Source organism: Carassius auratus, chromosome 26, assembly GCF_003368295.1.
Source record: "Carassius auratus strain Wakin chromosome 26, ASM336829v1, whole genome shotgun sequence".
Lineage (NCBI taxonomy): Eukaryota > Metazoa > Chordata > Actinopteri > Cypriniformes > Cyprinidae > Carassius > Carassius auratus.
Genome location: NC_039268.1, coordinates 16,129,717 through 16,142,011, shown reverse-complemented (window position 1 = coordinate 16,142,011; position 12,295 = coordinate 16,129,717). Strand labels below are relative to the sequence as shown.

At 36.7% G+C, this 12,295-nt stretch overlaps 1 protein-coding gene across 1 annotated transcript; it reads left to right on the top strand.

Annotated features, from left to right (window-relative positions):
- Window positions 1-4,630: 4,630 nt before the first annotated feature.
- LOC113044790 (nephronectin) lies at window positions 4,631-10,453 on the top strand. The gene is made up of 7 exons (XM_026204961.1): window positions 4,631-4,836; window positions 5,353-5,465; window positions 5,557-5,649; window positions 6,179-6,301; window positions 6,434-6,553; window positions 8,050-8,184; window positions 8,490-10,453. The coding sequence occupies exons 1-7, from the start codon at window positions 4,724-4,726 to the stop codon at window positions 8,687-8,689; spliced, it is 897 nt and encodes a 298-aa protein (XP_026060746.1). The 5' UTR covers window positions 4,631-4,723; the 3' UTR covers window positions 8,690-10,453.
- Window positions 10,454-12,295: the final 1,842 nt, after the last annotated feature.

Here is a 12,295-nt window from a genome sequence, read left to right as displayed (position 1 = left end):
AATGACATTCCAGAATAAACTGCTATAGATCAAAGCTTCATCTGTGAACGGATAAATCATCACACACAAAACAAATCATTTTCTTTTCTTTTCAAGGTAGACAGAAGGTGGCAGTCCTTCCACATAGCTTCATGATACATACAGTTTCAAAGCAGCATGTTTCTATATTACACTTTAGTTTTTTTCAATAACTATTTTCAGTAATATCCATATGGCAGACATGTACAGTTCTAGCATAATACAAATCATACAGTTAGCTTTGAAATATTCAAGCAGAACTAAGGCAATTATTGTATGTTATGATAATAATAAATACAATGTAAGGAAAAATTGGCTGTTTTGTATATTCATTTAGAGTTGGCATTTAGGCATCATCTCCTCTTGGGTTATTGTGTCATCCAAAGTATTCATAAGAGTCTGGATCCAAACTGGAGCTTGTGCTTGTTACCATAGGATGTGCATCCCGGGGTGGAAACAGAAAAGTAAATAGAAAATAATTAGCATATAGCTGCTGTTCATAATATTTCAAGCAAAGAATAATCATCCATTTGATCAGATTTAACTGGAGTACAAGGTTACGAGATGCATTATTTGAATTCTTGACTAAAGATATGTGGCTTTAATCTAGATTTAAAACCGGAGAGTGTGTCTGAGCCCCAAACATTTTTGGAAGTAAAAAGCTCTACCTCCTTTAGTGGACTTTTGCTACGTACTACCAAAAGTCCAGAGTTTTGCAACCTTAAAAAGCATGATGGGTGACAGCCAGGATACAATTTACACAATGGCCTTCAGGGGGGCAGTTTATGTAAAGAATAATTGAAGACAGACTGTTTTACTGAATTATTAGAATGCACACCTAAAGTGATGATACTGATTCAAATTAACAGCATTAATTAAAGAAGGCTAATGTTATCACTCAACTGAACTGTGTATATGCATTTTAAACACTTTGTTATGTTTTTGTTCCGTCCACAAAAAAAAAAAAAAAAAAAAAAAAAAAGGCAGGCTCCCAAATAAGCAGTTTTATATTGTATTTTACAATATATTTAATACAGAGGACCTCAGATGATGCCAGCCCTCAAACAACATACAAAACTACCAAATTTTGCTATAAGTTTAATCGCAACATATAATCATGGCAGTTAATAGTTTTCACCGTCTTTTTGATTACAGGTTATTTACTAACTTCATGAATTTTATTGTACATTTCTGCCATATGGACATCAACGTGACATAGTCACCACTGATAAGCTACAACCAAATATAAGTTAGAAACTTACATTTTCTATAAAGCTGCTTTTCAACACTTTGTATCACTATGCTAATAAACTTGAATTGAACTGAATTTATTTGCTCAGGAAATTTGATTGAGAGGGATCATTCCTTTCTTTAGGGGTCCCCCATTATTCACACCCTGGTGTAGCGTGATACAGACAGGAGCAATTCATGCCTTATATAGTAGTTATCAATATTTTGTAATCAATACAGAACTACACTGGTGGACAAAATTATTAGAACACTAGGATTTTCTGCAGCTGAAAAGGGTTTTAAGTCAGTCAAAAAAAACAAAAAAACAAAGATTGTGCAGGAGCTGGAGGATTTTTCTGAAGGACCAACGCGACAACAACTATCACAAAACAGAAAGACAGTCGTGGATCATCTGAGAAACAACACACAGTATGAAGATTCAAGGGTATGTAAACTTTTTTATATATTTCTCCCTTGCGGAAAATATATAAACATCCGTTATGTGAAATAACATATTCAGGACAGTATTAAATAAATATTTTGCATATTCTGCCAGGGGCATGTACATTTATGAGCACCTTTTGCTGTAGTGTGTCGGTAGGAAATTTCCAAACTGTGAGACATTTGTTTGTAAATGTAGAGATTATCAATGTAGCCAATGTAGAGATTGTAAAATTAGGGTGATATGATCATATTTTATTGACCTTTTAAGGACTCAATCAGCATTTGCATCATGTATTTTGGACTAACTGTAGCATGTTTACTAAAAATGCAAGACAACCACCTAGCAGTGTAATACAACAGTCCAGTCTAGAGGTCATGAATAAAGAAGAATGTCATATAGATTTGGAATGACATGAGAGTGAGTAAATTATGACCGCATTTTCCTTTTTAACTATACAACAGTTTTATCCTCAAATTTGACCAGTATCTCTGTTTTTATCACTCTGCCTGTCTATTGCCAACTACTAAGTGTTACTCACAGATATGCAATGTTTCTACTGTGACTTTATTGGGAATATTTTCATTGGTGAAAATATTCAGCCAGAAGTGAAAGGCCACAGGAACAATACTTGCTACTGTGATATTGCATAACTACTCTTAAATCACTGGAACCAGCTTGTAATTTTCAAATACGGCCCAGAAAGGTAAAGTTAGTTATGATATTTTTGATATTTTTATATCTATGCAGTGAGATTCAAGTATGTCTTAACTGTCTTAATGCTTCTTGGAGTCAAGAAGAATATTTCTGTAGAACATTTTATTGTACTTTGTACGATGACTTCCATAAGTGACCTTCTGAAATCTCAGATCCCTTTAAAATGATGTGGAGTTATTTGATGTGATGTACAAGTAGTTCTAGTGTGGAGAAAGGGGTGGGTGGCATCACATCAATCTTAGAACCACACACTGTGACAACCCAGGAGCTTAGCATCGCCTCTGCATGATAACACACTCGCTCAAGTACCAGGATTATGTTTAATTGTGTTATCACGATGAGCAGGCTCTGAGGTTTGGCGGAGAGTCAAAGGCACATAATGCTTACTGGTCTTTCTACCCACCCAGTGATGTGCAGCGGTGCACTTGACAAATCCAAGAAGCTTTAGCACAGTGAAATGCATCGCAAAACTGCTGCTCCTCTGCACCGACTGTGTCATTGTAAAGACCTAAAAAGGTGCTGTGGTTGAAATACCACACATGCTTTTATACTGTGCCATATGAGACAGAGTTTATTTCTGCCTTAAGGGTGAGTCATCACATGCAGTACTCTTATAATTAGCATGTTGCTCTGCCACTTTGCATGTCTACACATCCTGTAAAAAAAAAAAAAAAAAAAAAAAAAAAAAAAATTTTGTTTGTTTGTTTGCATGTGTTCAGATGCCAGCAAATGGCGTGTCTTCTCTTTTGAATGACCTGTGTGTTTTCGACAGCATTGTTCTTTTGTTGGCTAACTGGCTTCTTCGTTTGGTTCAAAAAAGAAAAAATTAATATGAAATGCTTTATTGTTCCTTAACATAATTGTGTACTCCACAAATGTTTGTTTACATTTAATTATTTGTACCAGCTGTACCAGTGGTTTTAAACGTTGTACTGACACCTATAGGTGTGGATGTACAAAGTTCATTTACTGCTGCTTTTTCACAACAAAGCCGTTTGTTTATCAGGGATGTGCACCATGTACAATTGAACGGAGAATTCTTTTAAAACTCCAGTTTAATTCCTGAATTTGAAATGAGGTAGAATCGCTGATCTACAGTATATGTAATGTTCTCTATTATAGATCAGAGGGTAGAATGCAGAATTAAAAAATGTGTTTTTTTTTTTTTTTTTTTTGTTTTTTACTAAAATATCAAATGACAGTTCTGAGATGTTGGCTTATCATGTTAATTTGGTTTATATAGCCCACATCATTTCCTAGAATGCATTAAATCTGTTACATTGCTTTGAATTACAGTTCAGTAAGTACCTGTCATTCCTGATTTTAAAATTTACTTTTGTATTCACACCTTTGTAAACTACGTTTATTAACTTAAAGCAATTAAATTTTCAACTCTGTTTGTTCCTGTTTTGAGTATCGCTATACAAATATAATGCATTCAGTATTTATTGTTCGTGCTGGTATGTGGCTGGAAACTACACTGCACTGCTTAATGCCTGCAGTGAACTCTCTTCCTGCAGCGAATGTGATGGACAAAGCCAATTTGCTGTGCGTCATGTGTTCGCATTCATCATTGTTTGGTCGTTTTATTTTTCCACTCATACTGTTTGGACCACTGGATCGCACACATGCTAATCCCTGAAATCTGGACAATTCTGCAGACTGTGGTATATTGTTTTTGTTATATTGTTTTTATTGTTAATGCATTGTAAAACCCTCTGTATAAAGTACACATATTTATTATTTGTAACTAATGAATTAACCCAGTGAATTGCATGACATGGCTGATCATGTGGTGTAAAGATGTCGGCACACATGAGGGGGCAATCTGCTCTGTGAAGAACAAAACAACCTCCTCTAAAAGACTGATATAAAGTAAGTGTCTTTAACAGGTCTGTGACTTTCTAAGGGTACTGTACCTTCTAATTGTGGTATGGCAGTGCATCTGCAGATAATTTATTTTTGTGATTAAGAATATGTGTGAATCAATCAAAACCAAAACAAGTTACACAGTAGTGATATATGATAATATGTAGAACATATGAACCACATATGTGCAGACATTATATATATCACAGATGGTGACCTTAACAGACTGCCTGACCTAATTTCCCTAACTAGTCACACAGTCACATCCCACCAGACAGTGTCCCCTTTCATCAGCACGCAGGTGACATGACCTGTCTACACTTGCACACAAACACACACGATTCCCATCTATTTGCCATGGATTTATCAGGGACTGTCCTTTGTAACGTCTGGCACAAATGCATCTTCTGCAAGACAGAAAATTAGCTGTGATGGAAGTGCTTTTCAATGTCTACTGAGAGAAAAAAAATCAATATGATGCAGTTTAAAAGTCGTATCTATCAACACTTCTTCATTATTGGACTTCTCTTTGTAGTTCCTGATATAGCCATTCCCAACAGGTGAGTAGAAATCTTTTTTTTTTATTTCACCATGAAACTGTATATTGTACTGTACGTAGTGTTATAAGATCCATAAATGACTACAATATGTATGTAATATTTTAAGACATAAAAAAAAATCCTTTTTCCACAAAAAAGCTGTTTTCAGAGCTAAGTATATAATTTTCAAAACCTGTTAAAATGTGGCAATTCATACTTTACAATATATGTTTCCAACATATAAAGCATAGTTGATGTTGATGATATCTGAATCTATATCCTCTTGATCCACACTGACTGATCTCAAAACATTCAAAGATAAAAACCTGTGAGGACAACTTTTTATCTACCTCTGCCAATATTGTTATTCCAGCGGTTAATTCTTAAGATACAGGAGCAAACAACAAATTCTATTAATAAAATAAACATTTTTATTTTTTCCACCCTCATATAGTTTTCTCTTCATAATTTTGAGCAGTCAAAATACATTGCAGATAGTTGATTTTCATTTATAAAATGTTCTCAATCTTCTGTCAGACTAAAGGCAAAGACAGACCCTTTAACCGAACAAAGGAAAGCAGGAGTCTGTGCATTAGAGCCGTCTATGTCCTGCTGTTATGGATGGAAGAACGTTAATGGTGTCTGCCAACGTGAGCAATTTAGTCATTCTACCTGTATTTTTATATCACAAGGCCAAATCATACCTTTAATTAAAGTTATGATGTATTTTTTGGCTCATAGCAATATGTAAAAAGCCCTGTGAGAATGGATTCTGCATTGGGGCTGATCAGTGCTCATGCATGAAGGGTTACAAGGGCAAAAACTGCAACGAAGGTAAGACTGATAACTTAATGTTTAAAATAGATCTGGTTTTAAAAGGATGATATTTTGAGAATGTGATTTGTTTTTTTATGTTGTTGTTTTATTTGTAAACAATAAGAGTGTAATAGTCAGAAGCTTGGTCTGAGGAGTCACAGTGGGATTAATAAAGAAGGAGTAGGACAGGTACCTTCATTTAATGACACCAGAATAACTATCAATTACATTAAAAGGTGATAGCATCTGCCAAAACATGCTTTTTTTTCAGCTTTGTGTAGCACCTACAGTGCTTCATATCCTAAAGAATCCCAGCTTTAGGAAAGAGTGACCCAAGTTACCATTTTGTATTTTTTTAAGTCCCTGTTCATTTATTTATTTATTTTTTAAAATCAGAGTTAAAGTGAATATTGTTTTTTTTTTGCCAACATGTATGATATGACCTGGCTGAAGTACTGTATAAAAAATGTGCTATATCAAGATCAACTGGGATGTGGTCTACAGATAAACACAGATTTAGTGTTTTTTTGTTTTTTTTTTGCTACAGATGTCAATGAGTGTGGGCTACCTATGAGGCCTTGTTCCCACAGCTGCATGAACACTATTGGCAGTTACCGTTGTTTCTGCAATCCTGGATACACACTGGACACTGATGGCAAATCCTGCATCAGTAAGGCAATGCATAAGGCATCAAATTATCTTTGGTGAACCAAATAGTTGCCAAATTTGTGATAAGCTGTCTCTCTCTCTCTCTCTCTCTCTCTCTCTGTCACTCTCTCTCTCTCTCTTTTTTTCTTTCCAGAGAAATTGCACTGCACCTCCCTTTACTGTCAGTTTGGTTGCCAGATTGATAGAGATGGTGAAATGGACTGTTTGTGTCCTCCGGGGCTCTACTTGGCTCCAGATAGCAGAACCTGCAAAGGTGATCCTGTATTCCCAGTGTTGCCTTATCCCTCCTTCCTTTGTGTTAAATTTAGTTTGAGCCTCAAGTACAGACATATTGTTTAGCCTTTTCATTATGCATTAGATCTGTGTAAATTTAATGAATAAACCAATGGTCAGTGAGTCCTGCTAGGCCAATGATTGTATATATATATATATATATATATATATATATATATATATATAGCACACAGCAAATAAAGTATGGAATGTTACAAAAATGTGCCATTTTTAATTGGGGCAAAATGTTCTAAGTGCACATTGCTGCTAGGTAAGAGATGGTGTAGGAATCAGCCTCCTTTGAACTGTCAGAACTTTTGGAGTGAGGTGAAGCAGCCTATGCCAAAAGATATCACTTTGGCATCCACTGAGAACAGGTGTGGAGACAGCTTCCCATGCAGCATACAGGGCATTTCAACAACCCCCACATAGCAAGCTAATGGCTTCCACCTACAAGCCAGAAAGTCTGTCATTAACAAACCCTCAGCCTAAATGTTCATGGGTATTCTCCTCCAGCACAGGACATTTATCAGTTTGTTTGTCCGAAGATTTCTAAAGTTGTAGAATGACCCTGTAGAAACAATATTAAGAAGACCTGATCCAAAAGAAATTTAGAAGGCAGGTCAAATGAAGTTTGACTTGCCTTTTCTATTACTACAGAGCCACTTTAAGCATATTGTGCTTTGTTCTTTTCATTATAGAAATTACAAGCCACCGTGTTTACAACCCTAAACATGACAGTCTAATGTAAAGGTCACATATTAACATTGAGCAAGAGCAACACAGCACAGGGTATGCACGTAATGTTGCTGCAGACTTCTAGAGAGCCTTTAATTTACTTGCTTAAAGAGCATAAATATCTTCTGGGCTTTTACCTTGTTGTTAACAGAGGTGCACATTTCAGTGGTTAAAGCAGTCACTTGTTCTATTCTGCCTTTTATCCCAGTGTAAGTGTTACAATGGGGTTGTATTTGTTTAGAGTCTGTTGGAATTCCTCAGCAAAAAGTTTTTGGTTTTGTGTGTTGTTTGATCATTCAGACACTTTTCACATTTCCAGGTTTTTATGAAGTGGAAGTCATCATAGTTGGGTAAAGGTTGGATGAATGCATTCCCATTTGCTCAAACACCAAACAGAAAAAAATCAATTATAGCATTTATATGACTTTAAAAAAAACAGGAAAAAATATTGCGATATTATGTTGGTCAGAAAAGAGAAAGATTTGCAATTTGTTGTCACTCTCTCAGCCGTTGTATTCACACAGTTACATTAACTTCATGCCATGGTTTAAAAATACAAAGTATGCGGTTATAAACATACATCAAAAGAAAAAACTGTCAAAATATGTCATCACAGTCTGTGAAAAGGGTCTTTTGTTGTATTCATATTGTCATAATAATGAACTGAACCACAGTGGCATGCAACTGAAATGCTAATTTTATCTTAGTGCATCTACTAAACAGTCTTGTCTTTTGTAGACACAAATGAGTGTGATGGTCCCTTCCACACCTGCACAGAGCGCCAGTCCTGCAGGAACACTTTTGGGAGTTTCATTTGTGTCTGTAAGGAGGGATATGTCTTGGGAACACTTCAGGATGCAGTCACATGCCGAGGTATCCTTATCTACCAAGGCCTGAAGTCATATAAGTTATCAAAAAATGGGCTGACTTTCAAATTGGTATTCTCAAAGTCAGAATTTAAGAAATTTGGGATGATTTTGAAAATAGAATTGTGTACTGTATACTTTATGCAATTCATTTCTGCCAAAGGAGCCTTTTAAAGCAGTCCGATTCAAAAATTCAGCAGACAGATGTCCAGTCTAAAATATAACAAAACAAACGGTCTTCATAGTGTTACAGAAAGACCGGTTCATTAACAGCTCTCACCTGAGTTTCCTCTTCTTGTGTGTTATAAACAGATAAAGATGAGTGTCTAACAGGCAACCATCGCTGCAGCCACCAAGCCAGCTGTGTGAACACAGAAGGCTCGTACACTTGCCAATGTGATAAAGGTTACACTGGAGACGGCTTCAGATGCTGGAAGAGGAGCAACAGACAACAGTCATGGGCCGCTGTGTACTTCCAGTACAAGCGCTCCAAACAGATGAGGCCAATATAGAATCTGCAATGCTGGGATGGCTGTTCATCTTTCAAACATTTAAGAAAATATCAGAATGTGTGTCATGAAATATGAGTCTTTGGTTTTAATGGATTAACCTACAATCAGGAAATCAACCCAAGAACACCTGAAAGCATTGATTATATATTAGAAATACTATATTAATTTGAAGGGGACAGGTATCATTCCTTAAAACTGATGTCAGTACTTCTTAATAAAATACTGACCTCTGGTGGAAGGATGTTTTTTTAGCCCTTAACCAAGGGATTTCATGGAATTCTTTTATCTTGTAGATCTTGGATATGTTCACTCAAGTTCTCTGAATTCTATATTTAAGAGAAGTTAGTGTGGAAAGGCTGACTAACATACTTAAGGAAAACCGGAGTGCGCTGTAGCTCAGTCCGCTGTTACTGCGGTGGGAATGGGCAGCTGCATCCAGACTCCCTTCCTCCATTCACGTTCACCACAGCAGGTGTCACATTGGACCTTCACAGAGAAACAGAGAGCACTCCAAACCCTGGAACTACTTACGGGACAGCCGAGAACAAAGGAACGAAACGGGGGAACGTACAGCCTCATCGAATAACTCAGACCACAATGCCTGGAGAGGGGGAAGAATTCCACACACTCACCACAAGAAACGCGATAAAACCTGCTCTTTTTCATTCGGAGCTGTCAGAAGGCATCTATACAAAGGACACAAACAGAAACATTTCAGATAAAAGGTTCCAGGCCCCTTTTTACGAAGGAGACCTCACACCAAGTTGTATGTAATTCCTACCAGAAACCGGTTTATTTACCGAAAAATAAGATTTAACGCCAAGCTTGGCACTTCAAATAAAAAGCAAACAAGTGGAGGAAGCTAAGAAAGGAAAGGAGGGAGTGAGAGTGAACCTGGGGAGAAAGGGAAATACACAGCAGTGGAAAGTTTCTCGCTGTCTTTCTAGTTATTTTTCTCAGGTCTGTTTCTGTGACACTCTGAGGGCCTTTGCAGGAGGACCCGAATGGGCTGAACGCTTGTGCTAATGTAGCACCGCTGCTGCTTTTGGTGCTAAATTAAGTGAAAACAATTAATATGTAAATCTAATTTGGACATCTGCAGCTACAACAGCTCTTTTGGCCCAACTATTTAGGAATTCAGCCCTCAGCTCGGCTTTCATTATTTCAAAAAACAATATTACCATTTTCCGAGCAGCTGAGCGATGACTAGAAGGGCTGCAAAGAGCCAATGACAATAAAGAGCTGAGGGGAGGTGGAGGGTGGAGGGATGATAGTGTAACCCGCCACCCACGTTGCTGCAAAGAGCGCACGCTCAAAACTAAGGCACTGAACTATAAAACCACACAGACCCCTGTATTACTCGTGCTGTCCCGTTCACTTAGGGTGATCTCAAACAGCCTTTTTCATCCGCAAGTCTTTCCACGATTATTGCAGCACTACAAGTCTCCCGGCGGGGACCGTGCTCCGGCACGCACCCACTCTGTGAGACGTAACGCGCTGTTTCCGAGGGCTTAGCCCGGTGATTGAAGTGGCCACCTGCCCGGTTGTAGAAGAAAGTGGTACAGGTCTTAAGCACTTCCTGTAAGTCCTAAAAGTACATCCTGTTGTGACACTAAGGCATATAAGCAGGATGTTTAACCCTAGAACGCTTGACCCAAAACCTACAATGCAAAAAGAGGATCAAAACAACTTAGTATTAATGGTTTTATTCAAACTAAAGATCGTTGTACTGTTTCTTTTAGTTTAAAATGTTCATTTGTTAATGTACAGGACACAATAATAAAACAATTATGTATATGTGCTAAATGTATTGTTTATTACTCACTGTGATCTTTTAAACCATAAGAAACTTTTGTATTTTATATATGAAAGGCGACTTTCTTAAAAAAAAAATTATTCTTTAGAGAATCACATTGATTCTTTCATTTTTCTACACAAAATATGAAATTGACGGATACAAAACAACATTATCTAACAGTGTTTGTGTATACAGTATATATATTTGTACACATGAAACATTTATTTTTATTTTTATATGCATCCCTTTATGCATCTTCTTTTTTAAAATGAAAGAATACTTCGAAAATCACAGCCTATTGAATAATTTTCTGCCATTTATGCAGGTTCCCCCATAATAACATCAAAACTAAGCCATTCTCTTCTATAAGACAGACGTGTACAGACTGATTTCATTTTCCCTCACATTTTTTTGGCATCAAAGGTTTATTTCAGTGCCTAAATATGGATTTACCCCTATATGGGTCATGTCTGGACTGTAGTTCTTGTATTCAAACCTCATACTGTAAATTTCATATGGTCTTCTGGAAAGATTCAACTATCGGATTGATAACTGTGTCGAAAAACTTTTACAGTGTGGGTGGCAAAGGAACAAGAGAAGTTCAGCTTTTGGAAAAGTTGTCTTATATAAAATAAAATAATAAATTTGTTTATTATAAAAACTAATATTGTATATTAAAAAGCTTGAAATCCATTGCGCTTCTCATCCTTTAAAGCTCCTAGAAAGCACAGACCTCTGGAACTACATGAATGGACAAACCGGCCAGAATATGAAGGCTGTGATGATGTAAGATATGTTCACAGAGCACCCTGCTGCAAGGATTATCCTGCAAGAGCAGGAAAGATTTTGAAACTAATCTAGAATGGTATGCTTTTATGATGCTGAATTTACTTTTATGTTCCAGAATGTACAGGGGTGAGGAATGAGGTCAGGAGAAGAGTTACAAACCTTCCTGAAACCACTTTTGTCTGGAATTACCAAAGACTGAGCAGAAACAGGGCCAGAAAACATTCAAGACCGCTACATAAAAGCAGTATTTACACCTGGTCACCTCATTCAGATTTCTGTTTGATCAGTGTAAATGACCATTAAGACATATTTGAGATAGAGATCCTCAAGGGGTTGCTTGATACTCAAACAAGACACAACAATTATGAATCTGGTCGTTCAGCCTCTGAAAAATGAAAACCAGCTAATGCCACTATCCACCCGTAATGTAACGTAAACTATCCACGTTTCATCAAGAGAATGTGCAAACTGACACAAATGAAATCTAATGTTCATTGTTGCATCACTGCATTGTTGACTAGTTGGACACAAGTTACACTCAGGATTAAAGATGACCAAATGTTATCACTTGAAAAGATAGAAATCGATTTATCACCCGTGTCATTCCAAACCCAAAAGACTTTAGTTTATTTTGAAACACAAATGACAATATTTTTAAAGTCTGAGGGATTTCTGTCCATCCATTGAAAGTCCATTCCAGCTTCAATTTTTTTTCATAAATTATAAAAGTAATCAAAATAATCAAACATTTTAGCACTTTATATGATGAATTCATGCAAAAAGTAATGAGGTTTATTCTTACACATCTAGTACATGCTGAGTTGCTCAAAATGTGTCAGTTATACCCAATTTAAATTCAGAGAACTGGCCTAAATGCCATAAATGAAGCTCTGAAAAGGCCAGTAACTCGATTCAAACATGCATTCTCAGGCAGTGACTGAGATGGCATATGAGACGTACCCTTGCTACAAGTGGAACAGTGGGAGTGTTGTGGATTTTGTCAGAACAGCTGTGACACT

Coding starts and splice junctions, on each gene's coding strand:
- LOC113044790 (XM_026204961.1), top strand. CDS start 4,724: ATGTCTACTGAGAGAAAAAAAATCAATATGATGCAGTTTAAAAGTCGT. Junction 6,302..6,433: donor TGATGGCAAATCCTGCATCA/GTAAGGCAATGC, acceptor TTTTCTTTCCAG/AGAAATTGCACTGCACCTCC. Junction 8,185..8,489: donor GGATGCAGTCACATGCCGAG/GTATCCTTATCT, acceptor TGTTATAAACAG/ATAAAGATGAGTGTCTAACA.